The 16,619-nt window shown below is 49.2% G+C and overlaps 1 protein-coding gene across 7 annotated transcripts in view; it reads right to left on the bottom strand.

The window, feature by feature from the left end:
* The window catches only part of LOC147016332 (kinesin-like protein KIF1A), a 108,178-nt gene that overhangs the window by 48,345 nt on the left and 43,214 nt on the right, over positions 1 to 16,619 (bottom strand). For 5 of the 7 annotated variants that reach the window (XM_085847737.1, XM_085847738.1, XM_085847741.1 and 2 more), the window contains 5 exons: positions 15,268 to 15,282; positions 1,434 to 1,509; positions 1,102 to 1,180; positions 656 to 798; positions 21 to 223 (listed from right to left, as the gene is read on the bottom strand). In XM_085847737.1, coding sequence (XP_085703863.1) covers positions 21 to 223; positions 656 to 798; positions 1,102 to 1,180; positions 1,434 to 1,509; positions 15,268 to 15,282 — 516 coding nt within the window. The remainder of the gene's footprint in view (positions 1 to 20; positions 224 to 655; positions 799 to 1,101; positions 1,181 to 1,433; positions 1,510 to 15,267; positions 15,283 to 16,619) is intronic. The other 2 variants (XM_085847740.1, XM_085847743.1) reach the window with 1 other exon arrangement.

Here is a 16,619-nt window from a genome sequence, read left to right on the forward strand (position 1 = left end):
ACTGGGCTGGCTCGTCAAACCTTGAGCCTCTCGATGGCTTCCCCAGTTCCCGGTGATGATAAGATCTTCTGCTGGAGTCGCTGCGCAGCCTCGGGAGACCCGGTCGTGGGTTCGCCGATTAGCGAGCTCCCTGTTGCCGGTTCCCCTCGCGCTCGATCCCGCGCTTTCACTTCAGAGCCGGCCAGCAGTTGTTCATAGTTATTGTTCTCAAGGTCTTTGATGTCTGAGGTGAGGAATATAGAGTTTACGTTGTCATATCAGAAAAAATTTCGCATCATCGCTGGTATTTCAAAGTGATCCTCAAATTATTACCTAATCTTAAATTATACCAACGACAACAACAACAAACAAACAAAATGTACTAATCATTGTGGAAAACTGAGCATTCCCACTCAGTGGTTAACAAGTAACTGCCTACAGTTAGAAACCACACACATTCAAAAGTGATAATTATAAAAGTTACAACCAAATCATCATTCCCTAATGAGCAGACACATGAGAATCGTGAAAACAGGGGACCAGTTTTGGTAGAGAATGAGCCTGACCGGAGGTGGCACGCATCAAGAGACGCTGCCCAACAACGAGAGTGCATGACTAAGGGCTGAGGTCGAGGTAGTGATTAAAAGGCAGCGATTGTGGGAGCCACGACACTTACTGTCCACGACATCTCCGAGGCCCTGTGAGCGCAGAAGGTCCCGCAGACGAGCCACCTCCTCCTTGAGCTCACGGATGAGCCGCGAGTTGGGGTCCTCGTTTACGACGGCATTGCACTTGATCTGCTTCGCCCGGTCAGCATAACTATCAAGAACAAGTATTGTGTTCCTGGTTTGATTCCCCCAGAGCACGTGCGATTCACTCACCAAATGCACACGCAACTTTCCATACTACACAAACCTCATCGACAGGCCTATCTCCCTCACACCAGGTACAGAAATGGGACACGAACGAGGGTAACGGGTCGGTGATAAAAAAAACATTCAAAGGAGGAGATGCCAAATAAGGGCAACATCATGGCTGACAAGTTATAACCATGGATATTATAACGATGGATCCATTTCAGAATAAACAAAAGAATAAAGTCCAAAATTGCGAGGGATTTACCGCAGCGTGCTTAGTGTTTCATCAAAGTTGATATCGGCCGGACTGAGCGCAGCGATCATGGCCGTTCTTGAGTTACCACCTGCGGAGATAGACCCTCGGTAACCAGGCAAACAGCAGTCCTAATCAAATGATACGCTAGCTCAATAATCTACCTTTGCTTTGTTATCTCAGCTAGCTCAGAAACGTTTTCTTGATAATCCAAGAAGATAATTATATCATCGGATAATTACACAGATCCACACAAGCTCCAAACACACGAGTTCATCCATTGATGAGGGATTCGACGGAGTGAGATTCTGTGAGATAATCCCCGTTATGTCCGATTTCCTCACCAAGGTTTTCTCGTAACAACCACGTCAGCACCGAATCCCGATACGGGACAAATTCACCTTTCCTCTTCTTCTTGCCCTGCACCACGTACAAACATGTCAGCTGGTTAAATCCGAGGTGTTTTCAGAAAGGCAGTTTGTTTGATCCAATCAATGCTCATAATTAGTAATGAAGTAATCTCATGCAGAAGCCTGAGCTGGCAACACAATTGACCCCGTAAGGTTTGGTGCGTGTACCTGAAAGCCAGGACTTCCACTGGAAGCTGTAGTGTGCACCCGGCAGTGAGGACTGCCTCTCTAAACTATGGTATGTACCTGGGAGCAAGGACTGCCTCTCTAAACTATGGTGTGTACCTGGCAGTGAGGACTGCCTCTCTAAACTATGGTATGTACCTGGGAGCAAGGACTGCCTCTCTAAACTATGGTGTGTACCTGGCAGTGAGGACTGCCTCTCTAAACTATGGTATGTACCTGGGAGCAAGGACTGCCTCTCTAAACTATGGTGTGTACCTGGCAGTGAGGACTGCCTCTCTAAACTATGCTATGTACATGGGTGCAAGGACTGCCTCTCTAAACTATGGTGTGTACCTGTGTGCAAGGACTGCCTCTCTAAACTATGGTGTGTACCTGTGTGCAAGGACTGCCTCTCTAAGCTATGGTGTGTACCTGGGTGCAAGGACTGCCTCTCTAAACTATGGTGTGTACCTGGGTGCAAGGACTGCCTCTCTAAACTATGGTGTGTACCTGGGTGCAAGGACTGCCTCTCTAAACTATGGTGTGTACCTGGGAGCAAGGACTGCCTCTCTAAACTGTGGTATGTACCTGGGAGCAAGGACTGCCTCTCTAAACTATGCTATGTACCTGGGAGCAAGGACTGCCTCTCTAAACTATGCTATGTACCTGGGAGCAAGGACTGCCTCTCTAAACTGTGGTATGTACCTGGGAGCAAGGACTGCCTCTCTAAACTATGGTATGTACCTGGGAGCAAGGACTGCCTCTCTAAACTGTGGTATGTACCTGGGAGCAAGGACTGCCTGTCTAAACTATGGTGTGTACCTGGCAGTGAGGACTGCCTCATTAAACTGTGGTATGTACCTGGGAGCAAGGACTGCCTCATTAAACTGTGGTATGTACCTGGGAGCAAGGACTGCCTCTCTAAACTATGGTGTGTACCTGGGTGCAAGGACTGCCTCTCTAAGCTATGGTGTGTACCTGGGTGCAAGGACTGCCTCTCTAAGCTATGGTGTGTACCTGGGTGCAAGGACTGCCTCTCTAAACTATGGTGTGTACCTGGGTGCAAGGACTGCCTCTCTAAACTATGGTGTGTACCTGGGTGCAAGGACTGCCTCTCTAAACTATGGTGTGTACCTGGGTGCAAGGACTGCCTCTCTAAACTATGGTGTGTACCTGGGTGCAAGGACTGCCTCTCTAAACTATGCTATGTACCTGGGAGCAAGGACTGCCTCTCTAAACTATGGTATGTACCTGGGAGCAAGGACTGCCTCTCTAAACTATGCTATGTACCTGGGAGCAAGGACTGCCTCTCTAAACTATGGTATGTACCTGGGTGCAAGGACTGCCTCTCTAAGCTATGGTGTGTACCTGGGTGCAAGGACTGCCTCTCTAAGCTATGGTGTGTACCTGGGTGCAAGGACTGCCTCTCTAAACTATGGTGTGTACCTGGGTGCAAGGACTGCCTCTCTAAACTATGCTATGTACCTGGGAGCAAGGACTGCCTCTCTAAACTATGGTGTGTACCTGGGAGCAAGGACTGCCTCTCTAAACTATGCTATGTACCTGGGTGCAAGGACTGCCTCTCTAAACCATGGTGTGTACCTGGGTGCAAGGACTGCCTCTCTAAACTATGGTGTGTACCTGGGTGCAAGGACTGCCTCTCTAAGCTATGGTGTGTACCTGGGTGCAAGGACTGCCTCTCTAAGCTATGGTGTGTACCTGGGTGCAAGGACTGCCTCTCTAAACTATGGTGTGTACCTGGGTGCAAGGACTGCCTCTCTAAACTATGCTATGTACCTGGGAGCAAGGACTGCCTCTCTAAACTATGGTATGTACCTGGGAGCAAGGACTGCCTCTCTAAACTATGCTATGTACCTGGGTGCAAGGACTGCCTCTCTAAGCTATGGTGTGTACCTGGGTGCAAGGACTGCCTCTCTAAACTATGGTGTGTACCTGGGTGCAAGGACTGCCTCTCTAAACTATGCTATGTACCTGGGAGCAAGGACTGCCTCTCTAAACTATGCTATGTACCTGGGTGCAAGGACTGCCTCTCTAAGCTATGGTGTGTACCTGGGTGCAAGGACTGCCTCTCTAAACTATGGTGTGTACCTGGGTGCAAGGACTGCCTCTCTAAACTATGCTATGTACCTGGGTGCAAGGACTGCCTCTCTAAGCTATGGTGTGTACCTGGGTGCAAGGACTGCCTCTCTAAACTATGGTGTGTACCTGGGTGCAAGGACTGCCTCTCTAAGCTATGGTGTGTACCTGGGTGCAAGGACTGCCTCTCTAAACTATGCTATGTACCTGGGTGCAAGGACTGCCTCTCTAAGCTATGGTGTGTACCTGGGTGCAAGGACTGCCTCTCTAAACTATGGTGTGTACCTGGGTGCAAGGACTGCCTCTCTAAACTATATTATGTACCTGGGTGCAAGGACTGCCTCTCTAAACTATGGTATGTACCTGGGAGCAAGGACTGCCTCTCTAAACTATGCTATGTACCTGGGTGCAAGGACTGCCTCTCTAAGCTATGGTGTGTACCTGGGTGCAAGGACTGCCTCTCTAAACTATGGTGTGTACCTGGGTGCAAGGACTGCCTCTCTAAACTATATTATGTACCTGGGTGCAAGGACTGCCTCTCTAAACTATGGTGTGTACCTGGGTGCAAGGACTGCCTCTCTAAGCTATGGTGTGTACCTGGGTGCAAGGACTGCCTCTCTAAGCTATGGTGTGTACCTGGGTGCAAGGACTGCCTCTCTAAACTATGGTGTGTACCTGGGTGCAAGGACTGCCTCTCTAAACTATGCTATGTACCTGGGAGCAAGGACTGCCTCTCTAAACTATGGTATGTACCTGGGTGCAAGGACTGCCTCTCTAAGCTATGGTGTGTACCTGGGTGCAAGGACTGCCTCTCTAAACTATGCTATGTACCTGGGAGCAAGGACTGCCTCTCTAAACTATGCTATGTACCTGGGTGCAAGGACTGCCTCTCTAAGCTATGGTGTGTACCTGGGTGCAAGGACTGCCTCTCTAAACTATGCTATGTACCTGGGTGCAAGGACTGCCTCTCTAAGCTATGGTGTGTACCTGGGTGCAAGGACTGCCTCTCTAAACTATGGTGTGTACCTGGGTGCAAGGACTGCCTCTCTAAACTATATTATGTACCTGGGTGCAAGGACTGCCTCTCTAAACTATGGTGTGTACCTGTGTGCAAGGACTGCCTCTCTAAGCTATGGTGTGTACCTGGGTGCAAGGACTGCCTCTCTAAACTATATTATGTACCTGGGTGCAAGGACTGTCTCTCTAAACTATGGTGTGTACCTGTGTGCAAGGACTGCCTCTCTAAGCTATGGTGTGTACCTGGGTGCAAGGACTGCCTCTCTAAACTATGGTGTGTACCTGGGTGCAAGGACTGCCTCTCTAAACTATGGTGTGTACCTGGGTGCAAGGACTGCCTCTCTAAACTATGGTGTGTACCTGGGTGCAAGGACTGCCTCTCTAAACTATGCTATGTACCTGGGTGCAAGGACTGCCTCTCTAAACTATGGTGTGTACCTGGGTGCAAGGACTGCCTCTCTAAGCTATGGTGTGTACCTGGGTGCAAGGACTGCCTCTCTAAACTATGCTATGTACCTGGGTGTAAGGACTGCCTCTCTAAACTATGGTATGTACCTGGGAGCAAGGACTGCCTCTCTAAACTATGCTATGTACCTGGGTGCAAGGACTGCCTCTCTAAGCTATGGTGTGTACCTGGGTGCAAGGACTGCCTCTCTAAACTATGGTATGTACCTGGGGAGCAAGGACTGCCTCTCTAAACTATGCTATGTACCTGGGAGCAAGGACTGCCTCTCTAAACTATGGTATGTACCTGGGAGCAAGGACTGCCTCTCTAAACTATGCTATGTACCTGGGTGCAAGGACTGCCTCTCTAAACTATGGTGTGTACCTGGGTGCAAGGACTGCCTCTCTAAACTATGGTGTGTACCTGGGTGCAAGGACTGCCTCTCTAAGCTATGGTGTGTACCTGGGTGCAAGGACTGCCTCTCTAAGCTATGGTGTGTACCTGGGTGCAAGGACTGCCTCTCTAAACTATGGTGTGTACCTGGGTGCAAGGACTGCCTCTCTAAACTATGCTATGTACCTGGGAGCAAGGACTGCCTCTCTAAACTATGGTATGTACCTGGGAGCAAGGACTGCCTCTCTAAACTATGCTATGTACCTGGGTGCAAGGACTGCCTCTCTAAGCTATGGTGTGTACCTGGGTGCAAGGACTGCCTCTCTAAGCTATGGTGTGTACCTGGGTGCAAGGACTGCCTCTCTAAACTATGGTGTGTACCTGGGTGCAAGGACTGCCTCTCTAAACTATGCTATGTACCTGGGAGCAAGGACTGCCTCTCTAAACTATGGTGTGTACCTGGGTGCAAGGACTGCCTCTCTAAACTATGGTGTGTACCTGGGTGCAAGGACTGCCTCTCTAAACTATGCTATGTACCTGGGAGCAAGGACTGCCTCTCTAAACTATGGTATGTACCTGGGAGCAAGGACTGCCTCTCTAAACTATGCTATGTACCTGGGTGCAAGGACTGCCTCTCTAAACTATGGTGTGTACCTGGGTGCAAGGACTGCCTCTCTAAACTATGGTGTGTACCTGGGTGCAAGGACTGCCTCTCTAAGCTATGGTGTGTACCTGGGTGCAAGGACTGCCTCTCTAAGCTATGGTGTGTACCTGGGTGCAAGGACTGCCTCTCTAAACTATGGTGTGTACCTGGGTGCAAGGACTGCCTCTCTAAACTATGCTATGTACCTGGGTGCAAGGACTGCCTCTCTAAGCTATGGTGTGTACCTGGGTGCAAGGACTGCCTCTCTAAACTATGGTGTGTACCTGGGTGCAAGGACTGCCTCTCTAAGCTATGGTGTGTACCTGGGTGCAAGGACTGCCTCTCTAAACTATGCTATGTACCTGGGTGCAAGGACTGCCTCTCTAAGCTATGGTGTGTACCTGGGTGCAAGGACTGCCTCTCTAAACTATGGTGTGTACCTGGGTGCAAGGACTGCCTCTCTAAACTATATTATGTACCTGGGTGCAAGGACTGCCTCTCTAAACTATGGTATGTACCTGGGAGCAAGGACTGCCTCTCTAAACTATGCTATGTACCTGGGTGCAAGGACTGCCTCTCTAAGCTATGGTGTGTACCTGGGTGCAAGGACTGCCTCTCTAAACTATGGTGTGTACCTGGGTGCAAGGACTGCCTCTCTAAACTATATTATGTACCTGGGTGCAAGGACTGCCTCTCTAAACTATGGTGTGTACCTGGGTGCAAGGACTGCCTCTCTAAGCTATGGTGTGTACCTGGGTGCAAGGACTGCCTCTCTAAGCTATGGTGTGTACCTGGGTGCAAGGACTGCCTCTCTAAACTATGGTGTGTACCTGGGTGCAAGGACTGCCTCTCTAAACTATGCTATGTACCTGGGAGCAAGGACTGCCTCTCTAAACTATGGTATGTACCTGGGTGCAAGGACTGCCTCTCTAAGCTATGGTGTGTACCTGGGTGCAAGGACTGCCTCTCTAAACTATGCTATGTACCTGGGAGCAAGGACTGCCTCTCTAAACTATGCTATGTACCTGGGTGCAAGGACTGCCTCTCTAAGCTATGGTGTGTACCTGGGTGCAAGGACTGCCTCTCTAAACTATGCTATGTACCTGGGTGCAAGGACTGCCTCTCTAAGCTATGGTGTGTACCTGGGTGCAAGGACTGCCTCTCTAAACTATGGTATGTACCTGGGTGCAAGGACTGCCTCTCTAAACTATATTATGTACCTGGGTGCAAGGACTGCCTCTCTAAGCTATGGTGTGTACCTGGGTGCAAGGACTGCCTCATTAAACTGTGGTATGTACCTGGGAGCAAGGACTGCCTCTCTAAACTATGCTATGTACCTGGGAGCAAGGACTGCCTCTCTAAACTATGCTATGTACCTGGGAGCAAGGACTGCCTCTCTAAACTGTGGTATGTACCTGGGAGCAAGGACTGCCTCTCTAAACTATGGTATGTACCTGGGAGCAAGGACTGCCTCATTAAACTATGCTATGTACCTGGGTGCAAGGACTGCCTCTCTAAGCTATGGTGTGTACCTGGGTGCAAGGACTGCCTCTCTAAGCTATGGTGTGTACCTGGGTGCAAGGACTGCCTCTCTAAGCTATGGTGTGTACCTGGGTGCAAGGACTGCCTCTCTAAACTATGGTGTGTACCTGGGTGCAAGGACTGCCTCTCTAAACTATGGTGTGTACCTGGGTGCAAGGACTGCCTCTCTAAACTATGGTGTGTACCTGGGTGCAAGGACTGCCTCTCTAAACTATGCTATGTACCTGGGTGCAAGGACTGCCTCTCTAAACTATGGTGTGTACCTGGGTGCAAGGACTGCCTCTCTAAACTATGCTATGTACCTGGGTGCAAGGACTGCCTCTCTAAACTATGGTGTGTACCTGGGTGCAAGGACTGCCTCTCTAAGCTATGGTGTGTACCTGGGTGCAAGGACTGCCTCATTAAACTGTGGTATGTACCTGGGAGCAAGGACTGCCTCTCTAAACTATGCTATGTACCTGGGAGCAAGGACTGCCTCTCTAAACTATGCTATGTACCTGGGAGCAAGGACTGCCTCTCTAAACTGTGGTATGTACCTGGGAGCAAGGACTGCCTCTCTAAGCTATGGTATGTACCTGGGTGCAAGGACTGCCTCATTAAACTGTGGTATGTACCTGGGAGCAAGGACTGCCTCTCTAAACTATGCTATGTACCTGGGAGCAAGGACTGCCTCTCTAAACTATGCTATGTACCTGGGAGCAAGGACTGCCTCTCTAAACTGTGGTATGTACCTGGGAGCAAGGACTGCCTCTCTAAACTATGGTATGTACCTGGGAGCAAGGACTGCCTCTCTAAACTGTGGTATGTACCTGGGAGCAAGGACTGCCTGTCTAAACTATGGTGTGTACCTGGCAGTGAGGACTGCCTCATTAAACTGTGGTATGTACCTGGGAGCAAGGACTGCCTCATTAAACTGTGGTATGTACCTGGGAGCAAGGACTGCCTCTCTAAACTATGGTGTGTACCTGGGTGCAAGGACTGCCTCTCTAAGCTATGGTGTGTACCTGGGTGCAAGGACTGCCTCTCTAAGCTATGGTGTGTACCTGGGTGCAAGGACTGCCTCTCTAAACTATGGTGTGTACCTGGGTGCAAGGACTGCCTCTCTAAACTATGGTGTGTACCTGGGTGCAAGGACTGCCTCTCTAAACTATGGTGTGTACCTGGGTGCAAGGACTGCCTCTCTAAACTATGGTGTGTACCTGGGTGCAAGGACTGCCTCTCTAAACTATGCTATGTACCTGGGAGCAAGGACTGCCTCTCTAAACTATGGTATGTACCTGGGAGCAAGGACTGCCTCTCTAAACTATGCTATGTACCTGGGTGCAAGGACTGCCTCTCTAAGCTATGGTGTGTACCTGGGTGCAAGGACTGCCTCTCTAAGCTATGGTGTGTACCTGGGTGCAAGGACTGCCTCTCTAAACTATGGTGTGTACCTGGGTGCAAGGACTGCCTCTCTAAACTATGCTATGTACCTGGGAGCAAGGACTGCCTCTCTAAACTATGGTGTGTACCTGGGAGCAAGGACTGCCTCTCTAAACTATGCTATGTACCTGGGTGCAAGGACTGCCTCTCTAAACTATGGTGTGTACCTGGGTGCAAGGACTGCCTCTCTAAACTATGGTGTGTACCTGGGTGCAAGGACTGCCTCTCTAAGCTATGGTGTGTACCTGGGTGCAAGGACTGCCTCTCTAAGCTATGGTGTGTACCTGGGTGCAAGGACTGCCTCTCTAAACTATGGTGTGTACCTGGGTGCAAGGACTGCCTCTCTAAACTATGCTATGTACCTGGGAGCAAGGACTGCCTCTCTAAACTATGGTATGTACCTGGGAGCAAGGACTGCCTCTCTAAACTATGCTATGTACCTGGGTGCAAGGACTGCCTCTCTAAGCTATGGTGTGTACCTGGGTGCAAGGACTGCCTCTCTAAACTATGGTGTGTACCTGGGTGCAAGGACTGCCTCTCTAAACTATGCTATGTACCTGGGAGCAAGGACTGCCTCTCTAAACTATGCTATGTACCTGGGTGCAAGGACTGCCTCTCTAAGCTATGGTGTGTACCTGGGTGCAAGGACTGCCTCTCTAAACTATGGTGTGTACCTGGGTGCAAGGACTGCCTCTCTAAACTATGCTATGTACCTGGGTGCAAGGACTGCCTCTCTAAGCTATGGTGTGTACCTGGGTGCAAGGACTGCCTCTCTAAACTATGGTGTGTACCTGGGTGCAAGGACTGCCTCTCTAAGCTATGGTGTGTACCTGGGTGCAAGGACTGCCTCTCTAAACTATGCTATGTACCTGGGTGCAAGGACTGCCTCTCTAAGCTATGGTGTGTACCTGGGTGCAAGGACTGCCTCTCTAAACTATGGTGTGTACCTGGGTGCAAGGACTGCCTCTCTAAACTATATTATGTACCTGGGAGCAAGGACTGCCTCTCTAAACTATGGTGTGTACCTGGGTGCAAGGACTGCCTCTCTAAACTATATTATGTACCTGTGTGCAAGGACTGCCTCTCTAAGCTATGGTGTGTACCTGGGTGCAAGGACTGCCTCTCTAAACTATGGTGTGTACCTGGGTGCAAGGACTGCCTCTCTAAACTATATTATGTACCTGGGTGCAAGGACTGCCTCTCTAAACTATGGTATGTACCTGGGAGCAAGGACTGCCTCTCTAAACTATGCTATGTACCTGGGTGCAAGGACTGCCTCTCTAAGCTATGGTGTGTACCTGGGTGCAAGGACTGCCTCTCTAAACTATGGTGTGTACCTGGGTGCAAGGACTGCCTCTCTAAACTATATTATGTACCTGGGTGCAAGGACTGCCTCTCTAAACTATGGTGTGTACCTGGGTGCAAGGACTGCCTCTCTAAGCTATGGTGTGTACCTGGGTGCAAGGACTGCCTCTCTAAACTATGGTGTGTACCTGGGTGCAAGGACTGCCTCTCTAAACTATGCTATGTACCTGGGAGCAAGGACTGCCTCTCTAAACTATGGTATGTACCTGGGTGCAAGGACTGCCTCTCTAAGCTATGGTGTGTACCTGGGTGCAAGGACTGCCTCTCTAAACTATGCTATGTACCTGGGAGCAAGGACTGCCTCTCTAAACTATGCTATGTACCTGGGTGCAAGGACTGCCTCTCTAAGCTATGGTGTGTACCTGGGTGCAAGGACTGCCTCTCTAAACTATGCTATGTACCTGGGTGCAAGGACTGCCTCTCTAAGCTATGGTGTGTACCTGGGTGCAAGGACTGCCTCTCTAAACTATGGTGTGTACCTGGGTGCAAGGACTGCCTCTCTAAACTATATTATGTACCTGGGTGCAAGGACTGCCTCTCTAAACTATGGTGTGTACCTGTGTGCAAGGACTGCCTCTCTAAGCTATGGTGTGTACCTGGGTGCAAGGACTGCCTCTCTAAACTATATTATGTACCTGGGTGCAAGGACTGTCTCTCTAAACTATGGTGTGTACCTGTGTGCAAGGACTGCCTCTCTAAGCTATGGTGTGTACCTGGGTGCAAGGACTGCCTCTCTAAACTATGGTGTGTACCTGGGTGCAAGGACTGCCTCTCTAAACTATGGTGTGTACCTGGGTGCAAGGACTGCCTCTCTAAACTATGGTGTGTACCTGGGTGCAAGGACTGCCTCTCTAAACTATGCTATGTACCTGGGTGCAAGGACTGCCTCTCTAAACTATGGTGTGTACCTGGGTGCAAGGACTGCCTCTCTAAGCTATGGTGTGTACCTGGGTGCAAGGACTGCCTCTCTAAACTATGCTATGTACCTGGGTGTAAGGACTGCCTCTCTAAACTATGGTATGTACCTGGGAGCAAGGACTGCCTCTCTAAACTATGCTATGTACCTGGGTGCAAGGACTGCCTCTCTAAGCTATGGTGTGTACCTGGGTGCAAGGACTGCCTCTCTAAACTATGGTATGTACCTGGGAGCAAGGACTGCCTCTCTAAACTATGCTATGTACCTGGGAGCAAGGACTGCCTCTCTAAACTATGGTATGTACCTGGGAGCAAGGACTGCCTCTCTAAACTATGCTATGTACCTGGGTGCAAGGACTGCCTCTCTAAACTATGGTGTGTACCTGGGTGCAAGGACTGCCTCTCTAAACTATGGTGTGTACCTGGGTGCAAGGACTGCCTCTCTAAGCTATGGTGTGTACCTGGGTGCAAGGACTGCCTCTCTAAGCTATGGTGTGTACCTGGGTGCAAGGACTGCCTCTCTAAACTATGGTGTGTACCTGGGTGCAAGGACTGCCTCTCTAAACTATGCTATGTACCTGGGAGCAAGGACTGCCTCTCTAAACTATGGTATGTACCTGGGAGCAAGGACTGCCTCTCTAAACTATGCTATGTACCTGGGTGCAAGGACTGCCTCTCTAAGCTATGGTGTGTACCTGGGTGCAAGGACTGCCTCTCTAAGCTATGGTGTGTACCTGGGTGCAAGGACTGCCTCTCTAAACTATGGTGTGTACCTGGGTGCAAGGACTGCCTCTCTAAACTATGCTATGTACCTGGGAGCAAGGACTGCCTCTCTAAACTATGGTGTGTACCTGGGTGCAAGGACTGCCTCTCTAAACTATGGTGTGTACCTGGGTGCAAGGACTGCCTCTCTAAACTATGCTATGTACCTGGGAGCAAGGACTGCCTCTCTAAACTATGGTATGTACCTGGGAGCAAGGACTGCCTCTCTAAACTATGCTATGTACCTGGGTGCAAGGACTGCCTCTCTAAACTATGGTGTGTACCTGGGTGCAAGGACTGCCTCTCTAAGCTATGGTGTGTACCTGGGTGCAAGGACTGCCTCTCTAAACTATGCTATGTACCTGGGTGTAAGGACTGCCTCTCTAAACTATGGTATGTACCTGGGAGCAAGGACTGCCTCTCTAAACTATGCTATGTACCTGGGTGCAAGGACTGCCTCTCTAAACTATGGTGTGTACCTGGGTGCAAGGACTGCCTCTCTAAACTATGGTGTGTACCTGGGTGCAAGGACTGCCTCTCTAAACTATGGTGTGTACCTGGGTGCAAGGACTGCCTCTCTAAGCTATGGTGTGTACCTGGGTGCAAGGACTGCCTCTCTAAGCTATGGTGTGTACCTGGGTGCAAGGACTGCCTCTCTAAACTATGGTGTGTACCTGGGTGCAAGGACTGCCTCTCTAAACTATGCTATGTACCTGGGTGCAAGGACTGCCTCTCTAAGCTATGGTGTGTACCTGGGTGCAAGGACTGCCTCTCTAAACTATGGTGTGTACCTGGGTGCAAGGACTGCCTCTCTAAACTATATTATGTACCTGGGTGCAAGGACTGCCTCTCTAAACTATGGTGTGTACCTGGGTGCAAGGACTGCCTCTCTAAGCTATGGTGTGTACCTGGGTGCAAGGACTGCCTCTCTAAGCTATGGTGTGTACCTGGGTGCAAGGACTGCCTCTCTAAACTATGGTGTGTACCTGGGTGCAAGGACTGCCTCTCTAAACTATGCTATGTACCTGGGAGCAAGGACTGCCTCTCTAAACTATGGTATGTACCTGGGTGCAAGGACTGCCTCTCTAAGCTATGGTGTGTACCTGGGTGCAAGGACTGCCTCTCTAAACTATGCTATGTACCTGGGAGCAAGGACTGCCTCTCTAAACTATGCTATGTACCTGGGTGCAAGGACTGCCTCTCTAAGCTCTGGTGTGTACCTGGGTGCAAGGACTGCCTCTCTAAACTATGCTATGTACCTGGGTGCAAGGACTGCCTCTCTAAGCTATGGTGTGTACCTGGGTGCAAGGACTGCCTCTCTAAACTATGGTATGTACCTGGGTGCAAGGACTGCCTCTCTAAACTATATTATGTACCTGGGTGCAAGGACTGCCTCTCTAAGCTATGGTGTGTACCTGGGTGCAAGGACTGCCTCTCTAAACTATGCTATGTACCTGGGTGCAAGGACTGCCTCTCTAAACTATGGTGTGTACCTGTGTGCAAGGACTGCCTCTCTAAGCTATGGTGTGTACCTGGGTGCAAGGACTGCCTCTCTAAACTATGGTGTGTACCTGGGTGCAAGGACTGCCTCTCTAAACTATGGTGTGTACCTGGGTGCAAGGACTGCCTCTCTAAACTATGGTGTGTACCTGGGTGCAAGGACTGCCTCTCTAAACTATGCTATGTACCTGGGTGCAAGGACTGCCTCTCTAAACTATGGTGTGTACCTGGGTGCAAGGACTGCCTCTCTAAGCTATGGTGTGTACCTGGGTGCAAGGACTGCCTCTCTAAACTATGCTATGTACCTGGGTGTAAGGACTGCCTCTCTAAACTATGGTATGTACCTGGGAGCAAGGACTGCCTCTCTAAACTATGCTATGTACCTGGGTGCAAGGACTGCCTCTCTAAGCTATGGTGTGTACCTGGGTGCAAGGACTGCCTCTCTAAACTATGCTATGTACCTGGGTGCAAGGACTGCCTCTCTAAGCTATGGTGTGTACCTGGGTGCAAGGACTGCCTCTCTAAACTATGCTATGTACCTGGGTGCAAGGACTGCCTCTCTAAACTATGGTGTGTACCTGTGTGCAAGGACTGCCTCTCTAAGCTATGGTGTGTACCTGGGTGCAAGGACTGCCTCTCTAAACTATGGTGTGTACCTGGGTGCAAGGACTTCCTCTCTAAACTATGGTGTGTACCTGGGTGCAAGGACTGCCTCTCTAAACTATGGTGTGTACCTGGGTGCAAGGACTGCCTCTCTAAACTATGCTATGTACCTGGGTGCAAGGACTGCCTCTCTAAACTATGCTATGTACCTGGGTGCAAGGACTGCCTCTCTAAGCTATGGTGTGTACCTGGGTGCAAGGACTGCCTCTCTAAACTATGGTGTGTACCTGGGTGCAAGGACTGCCTCTCTAAACTATGCTATGTACCTGGGAGCAAGGACTGCCTCTCTAAGCTATGGTGTGTACCTGGGTGCAAGGACTGCCTCTCTAAACTATGGTGTGTACCTGGGTGCAAGGACTGCCTCTCTAAACTATGGTATGTACCTGGCAGTGAGGACTACCTCATTGAACGATGCTATGTACCTGGGAGCAAGGACTGCCTCTGTAAGCTATGGTGCGTACCTGGCAGTGAAGATGGCCTCATAAAACTATAGTGTGTACCTCGCAGTGAGGACTGCCTTTCTAAGATATGGTGTGTACCTGGCAGCGAGGACTGTTTCAGGAAGATGTGTGCACCTGGCAGCGAGGACTCCCTCTCTCAGCTATGGTGTATACCTAGCAGGGAGAACTGCACCAGAATGGCTGGTGTCAGAGTTTGAGGTTATTATTGTCCAACCTCAGGTTGGAATCCCCTTTCCTACAGTTTTGTCCATTGTGTCGTGATATGATTCTTGCGCTGTAAGTACAAGCTCAGCCATGACCACAGACAGGATTGCACAGTCCATAATCCTCGGCCTGCTTTTCCAGCACATTAAAATGAAAGAAGTGAATCCAAATTACCTTGCTTGGTCCATCCTTCAGAACATGGCAGCAGTAAAAAAATTAATAATGTGAATATAATGAGAGAAAAGCATCAGTAATGAGAATGCAAAAAAAGACATAATATGATGGCAGACATGCTGGGTTCGCATGTTAATCTTTATGATCTGAGCTCACATCCCATAATGCTGCGATCCGAGGTTAACATCCCATAAACTGGTTGGTCCATTGTCTACGAATGTTCTTGCAATTCATGCGCACGTACCCCGACGTCTACTCATGTCCCTGCATGCGATTACAGCATGCGATTTATCAATCAATTCTACTTCTTACATGTTCTAATATATAAGGAAGAAAGTTTGTTTGGTTGGGTGATTGTTCATTTGTGCATTCACACCATGAAGGAACCAGTTCAACCAAACTTTGCATGGCCTCCTCTTTCATCCAGAGGGAGGTCGAGGGCTACGTTTGGAAAAAAACAAAAACATTAAAAACAATTTTAAACCAGACAAGTCTTTTGACGGCAATGGTTCACGAGCGGTATTTGACGATGTAGATTGTTTCAGAAGTCAACGATGAGACAATGTGATAATTTTTGACCAAGTTATAAAAATGATCAACATGATGTGGTACGAGTGACGGGTTATTAGCTGCAAAATGTCGAAAACCCGGTTTCGTTCAACAACTTTCAAAATTTGACCTTTGCATAACCTTTAAGTTTAAAGGTCACAAAACAATGTTGTGGACATTAAAATAAGGAAACAGGATACGTGCTATAGCTTAATGGAGTTAGTTCGTCAAAGAAGGTCGAAAACCCGGTTCGATTCCCACAACTTTGAAAATTTGACCTTTGTGAACTTTAAAGGTCAAAGGTCAAGGATTATGACCTTTGGTGCAAAACTTCCTCTGGAACATCCCAGGAACAATATAACGTCATATAGGCTATATGGCATTTCGCACTCCTCGGATTATCCATCCTTTGATGAAATCAGCGTAAAAAACAAACCTGAAGGGGGCGCCACGGGCAAGGTGTTCGAGAAAGAGCAAAATGGTTTCAAGACTTTAGGTGGGGAATGACCTCAAGATTATGCATAAAAAATATTGTCATCCTAGCTCTCAAAGTTTGGGCGGTCGTATGATTTTTATGTCAAAATTCGCAATTTTCTAAGTTCGTGACCTTGTGACCTTGACCTTGGGACGAAAATGAAAAATCAAGCTCCGTGGGGCTATGCAGGTGCCATTGGGCTAACCAAATACCGAAACCTCTGCCAGATTCGACAAACCCCCTCGGAGAAGATGGATTTTTATGTCAAAATTCGCAATTTTTTAAGTTCGTGACCTTGTGACCTTGACCTTGGGACGAAAATGAAAAA

The sequence above is a fragment of the Eptatretus burgeri genome, chromosome 11 (genome assembly GCF_056783735.1).
Source record: "Eptatretus burgeri isolate ZD-2024b chromosome 11, Ebu_testis_v1, whole genome shotgun sequence".
NCBI classification, from domain to species: domain Eukaryota; kingdom Metazoa; phylum Chordata; class Myxini; order Myxiniformes; family Myxinidae; genus Eptatretus; species Eptatretus burgeri.